Source organism: Microtus pennsylvanicus, chromosome 12 (assembly GCF_037038515.1).
Source record: "Microtus pennsylvanicus isolate mMicPen1 chromosome 12, mMicPen1.hap1, whole genome shotgun sequence".
Lineage (NCBI taxonomy): Eukaryota > Metazoa > Chordata > Mammalia > Rodentia > Cricetidae > Microtus > Microtus pennsylvanicus.
Genome location: NC_134590.1, coordinates 91,091,953 through 91,109,594, shown reverse-complemented (window position 1 = coordinate 91,109,594; position 17,642 = coordinate 91,091,953). Strand labels below are relative to the sequence as shown.

Genomic DNA, 17,642 nt, shown 5'->3' with positions numbered 1-17,642 from the left:
TGTTTATCTCAGATGCTTAGGCGTCTCATTTTCTCTTCACAGCTGGAAGCACCAAATATTTTGGCACTGCCAAAGCCCGCTATGACTTCTGTGCCCGGGACCGATCAGAACTGTCACTTAAGGAGGGTGACATCATCAAGATCCTCAACAAGAAGGGACAGCAAGGCTGGTGGCGTGGGGAGATCTATGGCCGGGTGAGGCAGGAGGGGGGATGGTTGACTAGGTGGGGTATGTGGTGTGTGGCTTGGCTGTGGGGGAATAAAGTGTGGCTCCCATGCTCAACCCTAGTCAGAGGATCAAAAGGACACTGAGATTTAGCATATTTTCCCTGCCCACATTTATTTATTGAGATACTACTATGAGTAGAGATTTTTTTTCTGGGTGCAAAGGGAGCATTATATAATTGCTATCTTTATGAAACAATGTTTAGTGAGATCATGTGGACCTCTAACCAGACAGTCACACCAGGGAGTGGACAGGATGGTGACAGGAAATAGGACCTGATGATCTCCTCACCCACCATTCTAGACATTAGGGTGATGAGAGGCTAGGTGGATACGGAATGAAAAGGTTAAATGGATAGAATGACAGCCAGCAGGCCGGAGAGGTTCTCAGCTGGTAAAGTGCTTTCATTACAAATTTAAAGACTGAGTTCAATCCCAGAACCCATCATCCATTGCTCAGAACCCACCCATTCATCCACCCACCCACTCATCAACCCACTCACTCATTCACCTATGCATCCATTGGCCTACTCATCCATCCATCCATCCATCCATCCATCCATCCATCCATCCATCCATCCATCCACCCACCCACCCATCCACCCACCCATCCACCCACTTTTCCATCCATCCACCCACCCACCCATCCAACCATCCATCCATCCACTCATCAACCCACTCACTCAATACCCATGCATACATTGGTCTACTCATTCGTCCATCTGTCTGTCCGACCGTCCATCCACTCACCTATATGTACATCCATCTATTGACCCGTCCCCCCCTTCCATCTTCCACCCACCTACCATTTACATAAAAGGAAAAATGAGTGTGTTGACATCCTCATGTAATCTTGGTGCTGAGAAAGCAAAGATAGACAAGATAACTGGGGTTCACTGTACAGCCAGCCTCACTTAATTGATGAGTTCCAGGCTAATTCTTATTATCTCTTGATCCTGTCTCAGGAAACAAGGTGGCAAGTACCCAAGGAATGAAACCCCATATTGACTTTAGCCTACACACACACATACACACACACACACACACACACACACACACACACACACACACACACTCACGCACGCACGCACGTCTAAGCAAGTGTCTTAGGGTAATTACTGCTGTTATGAAACACCTTGATCAAAAACAAGCTGAAGAGGAAAGGGTTTATTTCACTCACAGGTGAATATAACAGCTCATCATCGAAAGCAACGAGGGCAGGACCCTGGAGGCAGGAGCTGCTGCTGAGGCCATGGAGGGTGCTGCTTACTGGCTTGCTCTTCATGGCTTGCTCAGCCTGCTTTCTTATAGAACTTAGGACCACCAACTCAGGGATGGCACCTTCCAGCTAGAATTTACAGTGACATTTTCTCAGTCGAGGCACCTCCTTTCAGAAAGCTTGTGCTTGTGTCAAGTTGACATAAAATTAGCCAGGACAGTAAGGTTAGGGAAAATACAGAAGACAAATTCCCCAGTGGATGCCAAGGACCTGGAGTGAGAGGGTGACCGACAAATACAGGAGATGCGAAAGTGGGATCTGTCGAGCTCATTGCTATGTCTCGTGACTTGGCACACAGTAGGTGTTCAACTACTAACTATTGAATGCATGGAGAGGCAGACTTGGGTGAACCATAGTGCTCTTTGCTCACTCTGGTGCTAGGTAGGAGAAACATGTTCTTGAAGGTGCTTCAGGCCAGCTTGCTTTGGCTGAGTTTCTACTTTGTACTGTGTGGATGGAGACCCTTCTCCACGTCATCCTCTGATGAATTTGAGTATCTGGCATTCTTTCTTGCTTGAAAGGTTTCTCAATATTTGTTGAATGAAGATAAGGACACTGGCTAGAACTTCTGTTCTACTGGGGGAAATGTTGGGGTCCAGCCTCGACTGGGTTTGCATGTTCCAGGGTAGAAATGTATGGATTAGAAATATTAGATAGGAGAAGCAGAGATATGAAAGGAAAGAAATGGAGATGCAGAATAGAACCGGGAGGGCAATCCAGTGAATGCTGAATTTGCCCACATTTATTTTCTATATGCTTATAAACACCAATCCAAAAGACGGGGAAGTAAGCAAAAGACTGCTTTACCATTATACAAAGAACAAACAGAGCAATTGCCTGCTTTGATACCTGAAATATCAAGCATTGGTATCCCGATTTAAGCATTCTGTTGTTTAGGCAGGACAAGAAGCGACTATATCTTAGACAAAGTGTCCTGTCTGCAGCGACTCTGAGTCAAACCTCCTGTCATAGCCTTGAAGGAGCAGGAATAAGCTTGAATCTCTGACCTTTGGTCAAGGTGGAATGGAACCACCTCTGTAGGCCATCTCAATGCCCAAGACACCAGTTAGTCACACCCTAGGTCAAGATATCTTGTTTGTAGCCACATCTTAAGTCAAACCTCTTGTCAACAACCTTAGAAGTAGGCTTAAACTCTTCTTCAGTCAAGGTGGAGCAGACTCAGTTCTGTGGGCTCCTACAGGGAAACTGGTCACAAAGCTCCCATGATTTAGAGAAATACTTAGACTTGATAAAAATATTTGTTGTCACATTTGGTGAGTTGTGGTAGACAGTTAGGGGTTGAAAGTGCCATTTAGAGTATTTAAGAAGGTTTGGGAGCTGACAGGACTCATCCAAGCATCCGTTTGCAAGTCACCCATCTCTGTGCAACCATCCTCTCTGTTTATCTGTCTGTCTCTTCACCCACCCATCCTCCCATCTGTGTCCATCAAGCTATCATCCACCCACAATCCATCCATTTGTCCACTCATCCATTAATCATCTTTCCATTTGTCCATCTATCACCCCAACCACCCACCAACTCATCCATCAATCCATCATCCATCCATCATCCATCCACCCATCCATCCATCCATCCATCCATCCATCCATCCATCCATCCATTCATCCATCCATCCATTCATCCATCTACCCACCCATCCATCCATCCATTTACCCATCCATCCATTTACCCATCCATCCATTTACCCATCCATCCATCCATCCATTCATCCATCCACCCACTTATCCATCCATCCATCATCCATTTATTTATTCATTCATCCATCCATCCATCATTCACCCACTCACCCATCTATCTATCTGTCTTCTCAACATTACAAGAAATATTAACAAAGTGTTTACTGAGCACTGGAGCCTGTTCTAGGCTCTTGGGAGTCTGGTGAGTAGGAGACAAAACCCTCCACCCTTGTCAACCTTATATTGTGATGGGGGAGGGGAGTTGGCTTATCAATTAATCCTGTCAATAAGCAGAATATGTAATCATTCATGATTACATCTTGATTACATAATGTGATGGGTTCTCTGGAGAACAATCAAGGAAAGGGTGGTAGTTGTGTGTGTGGAGTGGGTGGGGCTTACTATGTTTGGCAGGGTAACTGGAAAGCTTTACTTACATATGAGCAGAGACTTGTGAAAGGTGGAGGGCCATCCTTGGGCATGTACAGGTGTGAAGGTCCCAAGGCAGGAGGGCTCTCGTCTACTGTGATGAGGACTGAAGATGACTAGTTTTCCTCGTGGGGTTCTCTTCTCCTTCCAGATTGGCTGGTTCCCTGCCAACTATGTGGAGGAAGACTATTCTGAATACTGCTGAGCCTGGTGCCCTGCAGGACAGAGAGAGAGGCAGATGTACGCTGAGCCTAGGATGCCGGCAAGGTCGAGGGGCCATGAACAGTCCTCGGTGGCAGAGCTTCCGGATGGAGAGCAGACAGCCAGTGGCCAGCTGGCAGGCTTCCCAGGATGAAGGATGGTTAATTTATAACACACTGATTGTCTCGAAGGCCCCAAGGAAGATGGGGCTTGAGGCAACTGCTTCTAATAAAATGAGAAGAGCAGGCATTGGTGTGCTCCAGACCATCTGTAAGGGGAGCCACGGGGTGGGTGCTCATTGACAACAGTTCACTCTGCAGCAATGTCACCTTTCTCAGCCTTTTACAGTATAGGTTGAGAGGGACCTGGGATTCCCACCAAGCAGGAGAGAGTGCTGTGCTTACAGGGCTGGGATTACAGAGATCAAGTCTACACCTCTCCCTCCCTTCTTTTCTGTCCTCTGTGCTGAAGATGGACATCTTGGCCCTAGCGTTGTAGGCAGACACACACTTCTGAGCTCCTCAATGGGGATTCTAGGTGGGGCTCCACCCTGACCACACCATAGTCCCTCACTGAGGTATTCTAAGTGGGGCTGCACCACTGACCACGCCCCTGGCCCTCACTGGGGGATTCTAGGTGGGGCTCCACCCTGACCATGCCCCTGGCCCTCACTGGGGGATTCTAGGTGGGGCTCCACCCTGACCATGCCCCTGGCCCTCACTGGGGGATTCTAGGTGGGGCTCCACCCTGACCATGCCCCTGGCCCTCACTGGGGGATTTTAGGTGGGGCTTCACCCTGACCATGCCTCTGGCCCTCACTGGGGAATTCTAGGTGGTGCTGCACCCCTGACCACGCCCCTGGCCCCTACTAGGGGATTCTAGGAGGGAGCTCCACTGCTGTGCCACAACCCTAGTCATTTTTAGTCACTTTAAAATCTTTGAGACAGGTTCTTGCTCTGTAGCATAGACTGGTCTTGAACTCATTCTAGACCAAGTTGACCTTCAACTTGTCATCCTCCTGCCTCAGCTTTTTGAACTGCCTAAATAACAGACTTTAAAAAAATATCATCATTCCTTTTTTGTTTTACCTCCTAATCCCAGTTCCCCCTTGCTCCCCTCCTCCCACTCCCCCAACACCTCCCCACTGCACCACCACCCACTCCTCCCATGGGGAGTCAACAAAGTCGGTCACATCATGTTGAGGCAGGACCAAGGTCCTCCCCTGTTGTAGAAGACAGCTTGTTTGTTCCTGGCTGCCCAGACTTTTGAAATAAGTAAACAGAAACTGTATTAATTCAATCACTGCTTGGCCCATTAGCTCTAGCTTCTTATTAGCTAGCTCTTCCATCTTAATTTAACCCATTTCTGTTAATCTATGTATTGCCATGTGGCTGTGGCTTACTGGCAAGGTTCTGGCATGTCTGTTCCTGGTGGTGGCTACATGGCGTCTCTCTGACTCTTCCTTCTTTCTCCCAGCATTCAGTTTCATTTTCCCCACCTAGCTCTATTCTACCCTATCACAGGCCAAGGCAGATTCTTTATTCATTAGCCAATAAAAGCAACACATATACAGAAGGACCTCCCATACCATTTCCTCTTTTCTGTTTAAATAAAAAAGGTTTTAAATTTAGCATAGTAAAATTACATATAACAAAACAGGTATCAAGCAAGAATTGCAGTTAAAATATTTATATCTACTTTATCTTTTATCATAACTAAGGAAAACTATAACTATCTATTCTTTAACTCCACCAAAGACCCTAGAAGGATATAATATTACCTAAGTTAACAGGAAGTTCATTGTAAGCAACTTCCAAAACTCTAGAATTGACAGAGACATCTCATTGTATGGATAGTCAACCAAAGTTCTTCTGTATTGTTAGGGCATCCAATCTTCAGTCGACAGGCCCATAGTATCTGGCAGACTTTTCCATAAAGCAGGAAATTTGAAGATCTGTTCTGCCTTGTAATGGCAAAGTCCATCAGTTGCTTTCTTCCGTGTCCTGTAGAATGTCTGGCAGACTCTTTCCTGAAGCAGAAACCCTGAAGATGATCTCACCATTAGGCAAGTTCAGCAGTCTTTTTTTTTTTCTGTGCGTCCTGCATGTCTAGTTCATTAAGTAGTCCAGGCAAGAGCAGTTTCTTGCCCAAATGGCTAGCAAACTCCATAAGGAGCCTCTTCGATGCCCATCTTCCTCTTGAAGTAATTGGTGCTGTCAGGAGCAGATGTGTCTAATTGTCATGAAAAGTCCTAAGTTTTTAAAACATTTTAAATTCCATATTCTGTAGTCTTTGAAAGATTTGAAGATTATCTAACTGAAATATATATACACACACACACACATATATATATACACACACACACATATATATATATGTACACTAGCTAGCATGGCTACAAGCTTGACTATTATAGATGATTATCTATTAACCTATATTTCTTAATTATACATTGTATTTTTAAATGAGCTATACAAACATAATACTTTAATCAAGAGCAGAAATATGTATATAAATTGATCTTTAATTTGTATCAACAAACCAAGATCCATACCACTGCAAATCTCTTTAGCATATCTATCCCCCTTTAAATGTAAACAAACATTTATAAACAATATTTGGGAATTTGGGTGTAGTTCTCTCCAAACTGCTTCCTACTCTTTGTTGGGTGAAGTAATATTTGAGGGTATTCATGGCAACTTTTCAGAAGGTCTTGGTGCATCAAACTACATTAGTCTGGAATTAATTTACAGGTTCTCATCTTCTGTGGAAACAAAAACAGAACCTCTTTTCTAAAGTAACATATCCTTAGACTTAAATTCTGAAGTCAAGGTGCCTTTATGTTTGGTTTAACTTATCAGCCCATACAATGAATGTCTCTCTGTACTTAGCTCCTTCACAGTTAAAAAATTCAAAGAAAACACAGTAATATACATAATCCAGACTCTCTGTGTATATTCCATCTTTACATGGCTTATTTTTCTCTATTCCTATTATTTTTCTACAAGTTTACTCTGTCTCTTTAAAGACTTTGTTTTATTTTTTTTAAAAACTATTTACTTCTTTTTATAACTCTCTATACTCTTTTTCTTCTCTCTTCCAAGCCTATGTACATTTTTAAAACACATCGTGTCTCATTTAGAGGTCTTTTATGTCTGAATCTGTCCTTATTACATATCTATAAACCTTTTCTGTTCTGGAGAGCTTTGAAAATGCTAAGCAGCTTGGTATCAGTGGCCCTGGGTGCTGGCTCCACCTCTCTCAGGCTTTATATATGGTGAAGGTAATTCATCATAGGTTCTAGGACCACCAGGTGGGAGCTGTCCTCACTACCTCAACTCTGGGTAGCACTGTGCAGCATATAAACCCTTTTTATCTGAGTAATAGCTAAATCTCTCATGCAGTGTCCTGCACAGTCTGGAAATATCTTTGTGTATGGCAGTGGGAATCCACCATGCTCTCCTGCTTGTGCACACCTAGCAGCTCCATCCCACCACCTGTTCAGGCAGGGAGTGCTGAGCCCTGGGCATGGTCTCAGCTAGTTTTCTCCCCACTCCGAGTGGTTACATAAGCATCTGGACTTGAAGTGGGTGGCAGGTATCAACCCTAAAAAAGAGCCAAAGTTTGTGCTGGCAGCATGGACCAGGAAGCTGCTGTTTCAAAACCACATGGTTTTTTGTTTTTATTTTTGCTACCGTGGAATCAGGAAGACCTCTTTTAAAGAAGCCACTAGCAAACAGAGCAAGAAGTTGCATTAAACTTTTGTTTTTTTGTGACTAGGATTCTTTTCTAAACTTTCTCAGGTTTTACGTGGATTTAGTCAGCCACATTGGAGCGGCAATTTGTTGTAGGAGACTGCTTGTTTGTTCCTGGCTACCCAGACTTCCTAAGTAACCACACAGAAACTGTATTAATTAAATCACTGCTTGGCCCATTAGTTCTAGCTTCTCATTAGCTACCTCTTACATCTTAATTTAACCCATTTCTATTAATCTGTGTATTGCCACATGATTTTGGCTTACAAGCAAGGTTCTGGCATATCTGTTCCTGGCGGTAGCTACATGGCGTCTCTCTGCCTTCTTTCTCTCAGATGCAGTTTAGTTTTTCCCACTTACCTCTATTCTACCCTATCACAGGCCAAGGCAGATTCTTTATTCATTAACCAATAAAAGCAACACATACACAGAAGGACCTCCCACATCATTCCCCACCACATCTAGCCTGAGCAAGGTATCCCTCCATAAAGAATGGGCTCCAAAAAGCCAGTTCACACACTAGGGATAAATCCGGACCCCACTACCCAAGCTGCACAATTGTCTCCCACATCAGAGGGCCTAGTTTGGTCCTATGCAGGTTCTCTAGCTTTTAGGCCAGAGTCTGTGAGCTCCCATTAGTTTGGATTAGCTGTTTTTGTGTTTTTCCCCATCATGGTCTTGACCCCTTTGCTCGTATTATCGCTCCTCCCTCTCTTCAACTCTGGGAGCTCGGCCCAGTGCTTAGCTGTGGATCTCTACGTCTGCTTCCATCAGTTACTGGATGAAGGTTCTATGATGGCAATTAAGGTAGTCATCAATCTGATTACAGGGGAAGACCAGTTCAGGCACCATCTCCACTATTGCTTAGAGTCTTAACTTGGGTCATCCTTGTGGATTCCTGGGAACTTTCCTAGCACCAGGCTTCTCGCTAACCCCATGATGACTCCCTCTGTCAAGATATCTCTTTCCTCGTTCTCCCCTCTGTCCTTCCCCCAACTTGGCCATCTTGTTCACTCATGTTCTCCTCCCCCTTCCCTTCTTCTTTCTTCTCTCCCCTTCCACCCTTCTCCCTCCTTCATGCTCCCAATTTACTCGAGAGATCTTGTTGATTTCCCCTTCCCAGGGGGATCCATGTATGTCTCTCTTAGGATCCTCCTTGTCACCTAGCTTCTCTGGGGTTGTGGACTATTCTTGATTTGCTTTTCTTGTAATAGAAGCTAATATTTTGAGTTCCCTCCTTCCACATTGTGCTGAGCAAAGGAAACAATTTTCATATATACTCTAAAAATCCAGCTAAAATCCTACAGTCCTTGGCCCTGGTGTGCTGGAGGACAGCTGGCTTTCTTCTGTCACCTTGTCTCTTGCAGGGACATCATTGCTTGCACTGGAGCCCTTGACATGTGCCAGACACTGGCTGAGTTTTCTTTGCCTGCCGCATAGAACAACTGCCCTCTGGTTTACCCAGGGTCATTTCCCCATTGCCCTGGTGTAGGTATTCTTCATGACCTATGTCCTAGTTTGGTTTTGTTGCTGTCACAAACAACCTGACTAGAAGCTGCTTGGGAAGGGAAAGATTTGTGTTTGGCTGTACTTCCAGGTCACAGTCCATCACTGATGGAAGTCAGGGCAGGAGCTGAGTTGGGAACTAAAGCAAAGGCCATGAAGAATGCGCTTAGGGCGGAGCTGGCTTTCTTACAGCCCAGGACCTCCTGCCTAGGGATGGAGCTACTCATAGCAGGCACTATCAGTCAAGACAGTCTCTCTCAGACAGGGCTGCAGGTCAGTCTGGTCTGGTCAGTCCTTCAAGTTAGACTCCCTCAAAGCAGCTGTGGTAAGTTGGCAGCTAAAGCTAACTAGAACACTGTTTCAGTCTCCAAAGTGTGGCACTTACTCTTCTCATCAGTGGGGTAAAATAGACTGACCAAAGCCATTTAAGGCAGGAAGGTTTACTGTGGCTCACGGTTGCAGGGTACTGTCCTTCTTGGAAGGGAGGGCATGGTGGCAAGTGTGTGAGGTGCTTGGTCACAGGGCATTCACAGGTAGGAAGTGGAGATATGAGTTCTCAGTCCAGCACCCAAGCCCTTAGATGTGTTATGGTAAAAACAAAATGCTGCAGGTCCCTGAGCGGCAGTAGTGGGCAGTGGGCATGAGACCACGGTGGGCCATGCAGGCAGCCGGTCCCATGAGGAGCCTTAGCCACGGTGGATGAGAGACAGAGACCTATTAGGGATGTCATGCAGAGAAAGAGGGTATTTATTTAGTGGGTTATGGAGGGGAAAGGGAAAGTGGGGAAGGGGAAAAGGGAGAAGAGCAGAGAGGCAGAGAGAGAGAAAGTGAGAGTGAGAGAGAGGGAGAGAGAAAAGAAAGAGAGAGAGAGAGAGAGAGAGAGAGAGAGAGAGAAGAGAAGAGAGAGGAGGGGGAAGGGGAGAAGTGAAGAGAAGGGAGGGAGGCAGAAGCTGCCTCTTTGGGAGAAAGATGGAAAGGAAGGAACTTAGGTTGGACAGCAGTTTTGGTGGTAAGTTTTCCTCTTCTAGCCCCCAACCCTAGCCTTCACGGCTACAGTTAAGCCCTTGACTGACATTCATCTATGGTTGCTTCCCATAGCTAAAAACATGGTCGGATGATCCAGGGTTGGCCCTCCTGGGCTAGCACTGCACACACTGTGCAGTGTATTCAATTTGGGGCCCGGAGTCCCTCAGATTTTTCTTTTTCCTTTTCTTTTCTTTTCAACCAATTGTAAGTGTTCCTAGCCATGAGAGACTACTCAGAGCAGCCTCTAGCCTCTCCGGCTTCCGAGTGACCCAGACTGGGGCCAGTTGGGCTTCATTCAACACCCTGCCTATAGAGATGAGATGTCCTTCTATAGGCACTGTGGTGTTCATTCACTGTTTTTGTGGGTTTTCACATTTTCAGCTATGGAATATAAACCCTCAGCCTATCAGCTCTGCTGGTGTCCCACCGGCCCTGCTTTTCCTTAAACTATCCCTACTGGTGCTAGCCCTAGTGTGGAAATTGACAAGATTAGTCAGATCTAGGAGGCAGACGTTTTCAATTCCAGCCTTTGCTCCCCACCATGACTTTGGTGCAGCAGCTCAGCAACAGGGCAGATCACACCTCTAGGTTTCTCTTATTTAAAACTCTCGCAACTCAAAAAAATGTGACTTCTCCATACAACATATGACTGACACAATTTTGACTGAGGTCAGGTGACTTCACTGCCATCTTAACCGAGAGCCAGGTCAGGTAATCAAGTCCCACCATCTTCACTGAGGTATTCTCTGTCTGGTTCCCTGGTGCTGACTCTGTTGCATGTGTGTTTTGTGCATGGCTTTAGTAGGGCCTTCCAAAGCATCCACTTCACCCAATTTCTGTTGACTCTGTGTGTGTATGTGTGTGTGCATGTGTGTGAGCATACATGTAACTTAAATGCACCTATGTTTACTGTTAAATGTTGTAATTGTCTGTTCATTGTATCTCATTCAAGACTACAAAGCAATAAGTCTCATGTTTTAAATTGGTGTGTACTTTTAAGTCTCTTAATCCAACCCTGCTTTACCTGTTAAGTTGAGAGCCAGTACAGTCAAGCTCAGACCCAGCTCTCCAGACAGATTCCATACTGTAGTTATAACTCATCTATACCTGATAAACAGCCTTCAACTGGTCAGAGATTTGGGGAATCTCTTAATGCTTAAATATTAAAATATTCTTCATAACAAAAAGAGACAGTTTGGCTCCTAGCAGCAGCACTCTACTTCCTCCAAAGAAGACAGAAGATAAATGGGCACAGAACAGCACCCATCCACAATTTTCTTCAACTGCCAAGTGCTGAACACTGGGCAAAACTGCCTTTCATCTAAACTGAAGATCTCCAGATGTGGACAGAATCACTGGAATCGACAGCCTAGCTGCTCAGGTCAAGGTAGGCTTGTCTTCCTACAGATTTCTTAGCCCACACAATTTTCTGGAGCCTGGCAGGCCCTGTGATATACAGCAAAAGGCAAATAAGCGATCAGGGATGACCCTGAGGAGTAGCTGTAGGTGCCAACCAAGTAAGTTCTCTGTCATTTTTTAAATCAACAACTCAAGAAAAATTTTATCCTTCTCAAAGATCTCTGATGCAGTTTGACAGCTGAGAGGTTTTGTCATTTAAAAGGACAGCCTCACCAAACAAATTTCACCAGAATATTAATACAAGTCATTAAGGTGTGTACCTGCAAGTTATAAAGGTTTGAGGACAAGTATGTGCTATCCAATTTCTCTCTCATGCTGCCTTCCATAGTCTTAAAAATACTTTTCATTGTGAAAAAAACATCTGTCACAGTCATTTTGATACAATGCATATGTTCAAAAGCTATGTTTTCATAAACTTGAAGAATTCTTCTGAGTTCCAGGGAGCCAAACTGAAGGATCCACCTTGAACAGGTCAGATACACCCCTCTCAATTCCCTGGTCCTAAATTTTTTCTTTCCTAAACTTAACTTTGTCCTCTGTTCTGCCAGTACCTTAAACAGGTTCAAGAGACACCAGACATTTCCAAACCACAAACACTGGACAGGAAAAAAGAGACCAGCTACCCCAGAATGTGATCAGCATCCAGGTTCCCCCACCAAAACAACACCCACAAATAAGCAGGAAGCATCCCAATTCCTTTAACCTGTGGTGTCTAACCTCCCACCTTTTTATTATAAAAAAGAGATGGGAATGTAATGGTCTGTCCTGTCTCTTTAAGAGACAAACCCCACCCACTCCCTCTCCCATCCTCTGAGGCAAGCAGATCTTCCTTTTGCTTCCAGCCTGGGTTCCTTCCTTTCTATCTTTCCCAAGGAGGCAGCTTCTGCCTCTCTCCCTTCTCCCCACTTCTCCCCTCGCCCCCTGCCTCTCTCTGCTCTTCCCCCTCTCCCCTTACCACCTTTCCCTTCCATAACCCACTAAATAAATACCCACTTTCTCTGAATGGTGTGCCTAATAGGTCTCTGTCTCTCACCTGCCACGTGGCTCCTTGCCTGGGACCCAGCTGCCTTAGTGGCCCGCTGTGGTCTTGTGGCCGGCTGTGGTCTTGTGGCCCGTTGCCCACTGCCGCCACTTGGGGGAACCGCAGTGTTTTATTTTTACCATAACAGGATGGGGCCACCTACATCTCCTAACCTAACATAGACTGCCCCTCACAGCCATGGCCAGAGGATGGCTTCCCATGTGATGCTAGAATCTGTCAAACCAACAATGTCACCATCACAGTTTTGCTGTCCCAGGCTGTCCCGTCTGCCGGCAGACCCCAGGTGAAGGATTTGGGGCTAAAAGATTTCCCTGGGAGGTGTCACAGTGTCTCCAGAATAGAGTTAGGGGTGGCAAATGAGCTCTGCCTCCTTTACCTTCTGTCTGTAAATATACACATGTACATGTGTGTGTTCATATGTGTGTGTAGATGTGCTTGCGTAGATGTGTGGAGGCCAGGGCCTGGCCTCAGGTGCTGTTTCTCATATTGTCATCCATTGTGTCTTTTGAGGCAGGGTCTCTCACTTGTCTGGAATCTCGTCAGCAAGCTGCCAGGCAGAAAGACACCTCGGGTGGGAAGGCTGCATCCCTGGTGCCTTTTCCTGGTGCAGGGAGAGTGAGGGCTGTCAAAGCTCCTTCAAAAACTTAAAAACTTCTTAGCTGGACAGTGGTGGTGCATGCCTTTAATCCCAGCCCTTGGGAGGCAGAAGCAGGCTGACCTCTGTGAATTTAATGCCAGCCTGGTCTACAAAACAAGGCCCAGAACAGCCAGAGCAATACAGAAAAACCCTGTCTCGGAACCCCCCCCCATCCCCCAAAAAGTTCTTAATTCTAGGACTGGAGAGTGGGGTCAGCTGTTAAGAGCACTGGCTGCTCTTACAAAGGACCTGGGTTCAATTCCCCACACCTACAGGGCGAGTCACAGTCATCTGTAACTTCATTCCAGGGATGTGATGCCCTCTGCGGGTACCACACACATGGTGCACAGACAGACACACTGGCAAAACACCCAAACCCATAAGACGATCTTTAAGAACATTTTCTTCTGTCTTCCCCGCCCAGATACAAGGTTTCTCTGTGTACCCCTGGCTGCTGGAGCTCACTCTGTAGACCAGGCTGGCCTCGAACTCAAAGAACCACCTGCCTCTGCCTCCTGAGTGTTGAGATTAAAGGCATAAACCACCCCTGCCCAGCCTTAAAAATGTTTCTTTATTCTTGAGGATTTCACATATATATACAACAAGATATGGCTGTGTATACCCTACCTTGTCTCCCCTTCAGCTTTATTTGTATGTCACTCAACATTTTCCCCACCTAACTTCATGTCTTAAAACAAACAAACAAACAATCCACTGCCAAGTCCAGTTACTGCTGGCCATATGTGCAGGACCTTATGGTCATCCCCTGGAGTGTGGAACACCTACAGTGACCACACCCTCAGCAAAGAACACCCTGCTCCAGCAGCTCCATGGCCAAGAGCCCCTCAGTGAGGGGTGGGTGAGGTCTGGAGTCTGGGCTGGGCTGGACGGTGGCTGGCTTGGTCTCATGCAGGTGCCCACAGCTGCTGTGAATTTCTGAGAGTCATCGCTATAGCACATCCGGAAGACAGCACATCAAGGCACTCTTCCTCAGCCGCTTCTCGCGTGTTCTTCCCACTTCCTCTGCTGTGATGTTTGCTCTGCCTCAGGGGTGGTGGAGCTCGATCCATTTAGGGACGAGTGCTCTGTCTTGTATTCTTGGCACTTTGACCAATGACGCATCTCTGTACTGACTACTGTCCACGGCAGAGAGAAGGCTCTGTGACAGGCTGAGGGCTGGCCCAGGTCTGCGGGTGTGCATATAAATATTTAGAAGGTACTTTGATGACCTGACCATTTAGGAAAACAAAACAGTGCTACCTCCCCCCCCCCCGCCATGATCACCCATCCCTGGGCCATGACCTCCATCCCTCGGTCCTGACTTCCCAGCTGAGGGCTTTGATCCAGGGTCACAGTCCTAAGCAGACAATTGCTCCTGTGGATGGGACCTTCATTTTCTTTTATTTATTTTGCTAATGTTTGTTTTGGGGACAGGGTCTCATGAGTCTCTCACTGGCTTCGGACTCACTATGTAGCTAGGAGTGACCTTAAACTCTTGATCCGCCTGTCTATTCTCCCAAGTGTTGGGGTGACAGGCGGGTGTCACCATACCTGGTTTGTTGTGTGCTGGTGACAGAGACATGGACTTCCCGCGTGTTGGGGTACTCCCCGCGTGCTGGGGGAGAGCGCTGCCCACTGAGCTGCAGCCTCCCCCAGCCCAGAGGGATTTCTTTTCCCACTGTGCCCTGTTTGGGTTGTGGGGACTGGGTTCAATCTCTTTACCACCTCAGACTGTAGTTGATTTTCTCCTGTCTGGCTGTCTGTGTGTTCCCTCGGCTTCAGGCTCCTGTTCATTTTTATATGTTTTTATAGTGGATATTACTTATACCTAATAATGGGGTTTATTATGACGTTTCCCTACATGGATGATGTATTTGTATCCTCCATCCTCCTCCTTGTCCCTGTTTGGTCAAAAGCGAGACCCCAGCCCTCTAACACCCCTATATCCAAAGAGTCTGGAATGTAATGTTGAGTTGAAGGTGTCACCCAGCCCCTGGCCTGGAAATTGTCAAGCCCTTGGACTCTAACTCCTAGCTGTCAAGCACTGACCCCTCACAGGGTTTTTAGGCTCACGCTGGAAAAAGGAACATGTGGTTTCGGGTTTTGCATGTGCTCTCCCTCTGTCTAACTCCCCCCTCCCCCGCCATGTTCCCAGCCACCCAAGAGCATGGCAGTCACTAAACATGGGCATTTTTGATTCGGTCTGATTTGTTTTGATTGGAGTTCTGTGCACCGGAGGAGAAGCTTGGTTGGGAAATATTCCTAACAGTCTCTACCCTCTCCTGCTGATCTTCCTCTTCCCACCTACTCCTTTCCTGTCTGTTTTCTGATGGAACACTGTTTTCCATCAGGGTTGAGATAAGAAGCCGTTTTCAGGAGTGTGGACTGACTGTGGCCACACCTCTGAAGACCTGTCTGTCCTTCTGGAGACATTCAGCTGTCTATCAACCCCTGGAAGGGGTTTCAGAGAAGGTCTGGGCATCAGACAGAGTCTCGTCAACATACATTATTCATGCCTTGGCGATTCTTTCCTATTGAACAGACTTTATTTTTAAGATTGTGGTTAAAGACAGCATGTACTCTACCACCCGGCCATTCTGAGCATTTTAACCATTGCTAAGTGTATCCATGCCTCCAGCACCAATACCCACCTTCCGGAACCTGCTCATCGCTGCCCCCCCCAGGTCTTGGCTGTCCCTGTTTGGTTAGATTTTATACACAGTACTTTAAGGTTAAGTCAAGAGCAAGAAGCCTCTTTTGAGTGGCTTTCTCTTCATTGGCTGGGGTCCCCCTTAACCAAGCACAAGTGTGGATGGCCATGGGCAGGAGAGGACCTCAGAGTGGACATCAGGCAGGCAGGTGCCCTGCTATTGTACTGAGCATCTCTTTGACCCAATGTTAGATCCAGCTTTGTGGGCAGTGGAGAATGGTGCTGGGACATAATGGAGTCTCAGAGGCCGTCTCGCCCCTTGGAAATTAATTGCATATTTGGGGGATGCCTGTGCCCTTCTGTACCAGAGAGACAGGGACATACTTCTTTGAAGGCACAGTAATATGATGTGGCCAGCGAGATGGTCAGAGGGTGAGAGCTCCTGCTGCACAAACAGGAGGACCTGAGTTTGAATCCCTGGCACACAAATAGAAAGCTGGGCTTGGCCATATGCTCCTGTAACACCAGCCCTCTGAAGGGTGGAGGCAGGGGGATTGCTGGGGCCTGCTGGCTGTCAGCTGAGCTCCGGGGTTCAGCAAGAGACCATGTGTCAGGTGAATCAATGGGGGGTAATAACCTCCTGTGACCTGCACACCTGTGAGGATGTGAACACTTGCATATGTAGCTGTGAACACACACAGACATACACACACACTGAAAAGCCTAGTCTCAGCGCTAAGCTACACTTTGAGCACTCCAGTGTGGTAGTTCTCAACCTGTGGGTCATGACCCCTTTGAGTGTCAAATGACCCTTTCACCATAGTCAAATATTTGAAATCCCGTATATCAGATATTTGCATTATGAATCATAATAGTAGCAAAATTGCAGCTAGTAAGCAGCAACAAAATAATTGTGTGCTTGGGGGTCCCCACAACATGAGGAACTGTATTAAAGGGTCGCAGCATGAGGAAGGTTGAGGAACCTTTAGGTGGTGGGGCCCCTGTTCAGGAATTAGTTCCCTATGGGTTGGTCTAGTTTAGTGCCCAGTCACTTTGTGCTCACTCCCTGCTTCCTGACTGCAAGGCAGGGTGACCAGCCTCATCCTCTTGCAGCCACGCCTTTTCCACCTCCACGGACTGTGTCCCTGTGAGTTGAGAGCCAGAACAAAACGAAAAACAAATCCAAGCTCTTTCTCCCCTGATGTGGGTCCCCGTGAAGTGTTTTGTCCTGGCGATGAGAAACCCAAGCAAGATGGCAAATATTTGGAACAACTGCAGCACAGCCAGCTGCCATTCATGCTGTTCTGAGGCTGTGGACATTGGGCTGTTGCAGAATAGTTGTTCACTGTGCAAAGATGTATTGCTGTGATTGGTGTAACAAAAAGGTGAATGGCCAATAGGTAGGCAGGAGAGGATAGGCGGGATTTCCGGGGAGAAAAAGGAAGAGGAAAAGGAATCTAGGCTGTGGGGAGTCACCAGCCATACCTGGAGGAGGCAGGACGGGTGGTACAGAGATGAGGTAACACCACATCTCAGAACACAGATTAACATAAAGGTGTTAATTTAAGTTATAAGAGCTAGGTGAGAACAAGCCTCAGCTAAGGCTGAGCTTTCATAATTAATAGTAAGACTCCATGTTGTTATTTGGGAGCTGGAGGTACAAAGAAAGACATCGGGCTTTCAACATGTGACTTTGTGGGGATTACGGAGGGTAGGGATACAATTTGACTGCAACATACAGATGCACAGTATGCAAAGGCCCTCATAAAAATAGCC

At 46.6% G+C, this 17,642-nt stretch overlaps 1 protein-coding gene across 2 annotated transcripts in view; it reads left to right on the top strand.

The window, feature by feature from the left end:
* Vav1 (vav guanine nucleotide exchange factor 1) overlaps positions 1-4,078 on the top strand; it is a 52,165-nt gene extending 48,087 nt beyond the window's left edge. For both annotated transcript variants that reach the window (XM_075942542.1, XM_075942541.1), the window contains exons 26-27: positions 43-194; positions 3,782-4,078. In XM_075942542.1, coding sequence (XP_075798657.1) covers positions 43-194; positions 3,782-3,835 — 206 coding nt within the window. In that variant the 3' untranslated portion in view covers positions 3,836-4,078. The remainder of the gene's footprint in view (positions 1-42; positions 195-3,781) is intronic.
* The last annotated feature ends 13,564 nt before the right edge of the window (positions 4,079-17,642 follow it).